Below are 2,500 nucleotides of genomic sequence, written 5' to 3'. Positions count from 1 at the left end.
TTTGGGGAAAAAAAATACTGGCGAAGCGATTGGGTTTCGTCCTTATACTTCTGTACAGTCGACCAGAGGGGAGCATCTGGAAAATCCCAAAAGCTGGATGTGATTTAACGAAGACTGGGAAGATTCTTAGCGCTGCAAACATTGTCCTAACCTCACCGTTCGTTCATTTCGAGTCAAAAATCCATTGAGACAACGATGTGTTTGTTCTGCATTGTTCGCATATTCTGTGCAGCATATTCAGGGTTTCAAAGGCTATGCCAGTCTTTAATAAAAGCTAATTTGTGTTGGCACATTTTCTTCTGTCATTGCTGCTGTGCGCACGTGTCAAATGATCGGTATATTATGGGCAAGCTCGGAGCTTCCCTTCTCGAGGAAATGTCTGGATTTGTTCCAATGCCCCTTTTATTTGACCAGCTGAATCGGTAGCATACGTAGCACTGACCACTGACTTGAAGTTGTGTGCCTAGTTAATGGAGAGAGTCACCACTCTCTTGCTGTTTAATCCTTTCCTCTCCTTGCTTTATTGTTCTGTCATTTCGCTGAAAAGACCGCTCATGCACACTTGGGAACTGTTCTCGCCCCTCAAGCAAACCTTAGCGCCGCTGTTTATAGCTAAAGATCGCTTAATCGATCGCTTAACCCTGTCACCGCCAGTCAATTCAGAGTGCAAAAATTCACTTGTGCTATAAACACAGAAAAGATGAGTGTTTAAGAATAGCTAGGGATTCCCCTGTGATGTGTAGGAAAATAATCACAGCCTATCCTACCACCGAAAACTAAGAGCAGTAGGTTAATGGCTAACAGACCCATGATTTAATGATTATGAATTAAACCACATCCAGGGTTCCAGAACAACAAGCCATAGCAGACTGACCTAACATCGTTCTCCGGGCCATCCTCAGTGTCGGAGGCGGCGGTGGGCCGGTAGACAGCTGAGGGGATGGACACCCCAGAGCGACTCACAGTGTCCCCGCCGGGGGGACGTAGGCTTGGCGGGGGGAGACTGGTGGGGCTGCCACGGGCAACAAACAGCAAACATCAACAACATCATCATCATGACGAGAAACCGTTTGTTTTAGTTCGCTGACAAGCGCACGCTATGTGCTCGTACACACACACACACACACACACACACACACACACACACACACACACACACACACACACACACACAGAGAGAATACGAATGACGTGAGGTCATGGTTGATGATGATGATGATGATGATGATGATGATGATGATGATGATGATGATGATGATCATCATCATCATCATCATCATCATCATCATCATCATCATCATCATCATCATCATCATCAAGGTGGTCGTTGCCATGGTAGCTGTCGCGGTCGTGATGATGACGATCATGACAACGACGACGACGGCGACGGCGACCATAATGATGATGACGATGACTGGGATGACAATGATGATGTCGACCAGAAGGATGACAGCGAACTGAGTTACCTGGGGTCAGTGTAGTGGTGGTTGCCGTCAATGCATTCATAGATGGTGGAAGAGCGGGGTGGAGCTGGGCCCACAGAGGGCGATGGGCCCCGTCTGAAGTCCGCTTCAATCCCTGCAGGTCCAGAATGGTACTATGTACTCTCTCTCTCTCTCTCTCTCTCTCTCTCTCTCTCTATATATATATATATATATATATACACACACACACGCACACAGAGACAGACAGACAGACAGACAGAGACAGAGAGGGACAGAGTTACAGAGAGACAGAGAGGGACGGATTTAACAATAGCATTTGGTCAATGAAAAAAAAAGGGGGGGGGGGGCAAATTTCTAACATCATAATTATTGTCTAACAACTGAACTCATCCCTCATCCCACCATTATCTCTCTCTTTTTTCCTTTTTTTTTTATTTTTAATATATATACCCCAGGGTTGGGTGGAAAAAAGCGTATGTTTTGCTTATCTCATTACCATGGTAAAATAAAATTTCGTTTCATTTCGTTTCCTCTCTCTCTCTCTCTCTCTCTCTCTCTCGCTCTCCCTCTCACCATAGTTACATGTTGTCATTTGTAGTATGTACCTCCATGTCATTAAGGCTGTAAAGCTACTGACATTAAAGTGTTCAGTGTTCAGTCTCTCTCTCTCTCTCTCTCTCTCTCTCTCTCTATGAATTGCATTTTTGTTGTTGTTATGTTGCCCTGCTTTGAGTGACCTCAACCTAAATATTATAAAGATCCTTGTGCTTTTAGATTTAATTTGCTCCTGTCGTCAAAACATGAGCTCACTCAAAGAAACTTGGCCATATACTTATATGAAGCATTGAAGAGACTTCGAATCGTTGTTTTGTGAATGTTGTTGAGTCATGGATAAGCTACTTTTGGTTGATTTGTGATGTTGGTTTATGGTGTCAAGTCATTTTCTTTCTTTATTTTCTTGTATGACTCCCTTCAGTAAGGGGCTTTGGCCTTAATCTGAATAAACAGACATAAAAAAACTCTCTCTCTCTCTCTCTCTCTCACACACACACACA

The 2,500-nt window shown here is 44.1% G+C and overlaps 1 protein-coding gene across 2 annotated transcripts in view; it reads right to left on the bottom strand.

Annotated features, from left to right (window-relative positions):
- Positions 1-2,500, bottom strand: part of LOC143281713 (uncharacterized) — a 28,639-nt gene that overhangs the window by 13,719 nt on the left and 12,420 nt on the right. For both annotated transcript variants that reach the window (XM_076586979.1, XM_076586980.1), the window contains exons 3-4: positions 1,467-1,578; positions 875-1,012 (exon numbers count right to left, since the gene is read on the bottom strand). In XM_076586979.1, the coding sequence (XP_076443094.1) occupies positions 875-1,012; positions 1,467-1,578 (250 nt within the window). The remainder of the gene's footprint in view (positions 1-874; positions 1,013-1,466; positions 1,579-2,500) is intronic.

This window comes from Babylonia areolata, chromosome 4, assembly GCF_041734735.1.
Source record: "Babylonia areolata isolate BAREFJ2019XMU chromosome 4, ASM4173473v1, whole genome shotgun sequence".
Taxonomy (NCBI): domain Eukaryota; kingdom Metazoa; phylum Mollusca; class Gastropoda; order Neogastropoda; family Buccinidae; genus Babylonia; species Babylonia areolata.
Note: the sequence above shows the minus strand (reverse complement) of the source record. Positions and strands in the feature narration are given on the sequence as shown.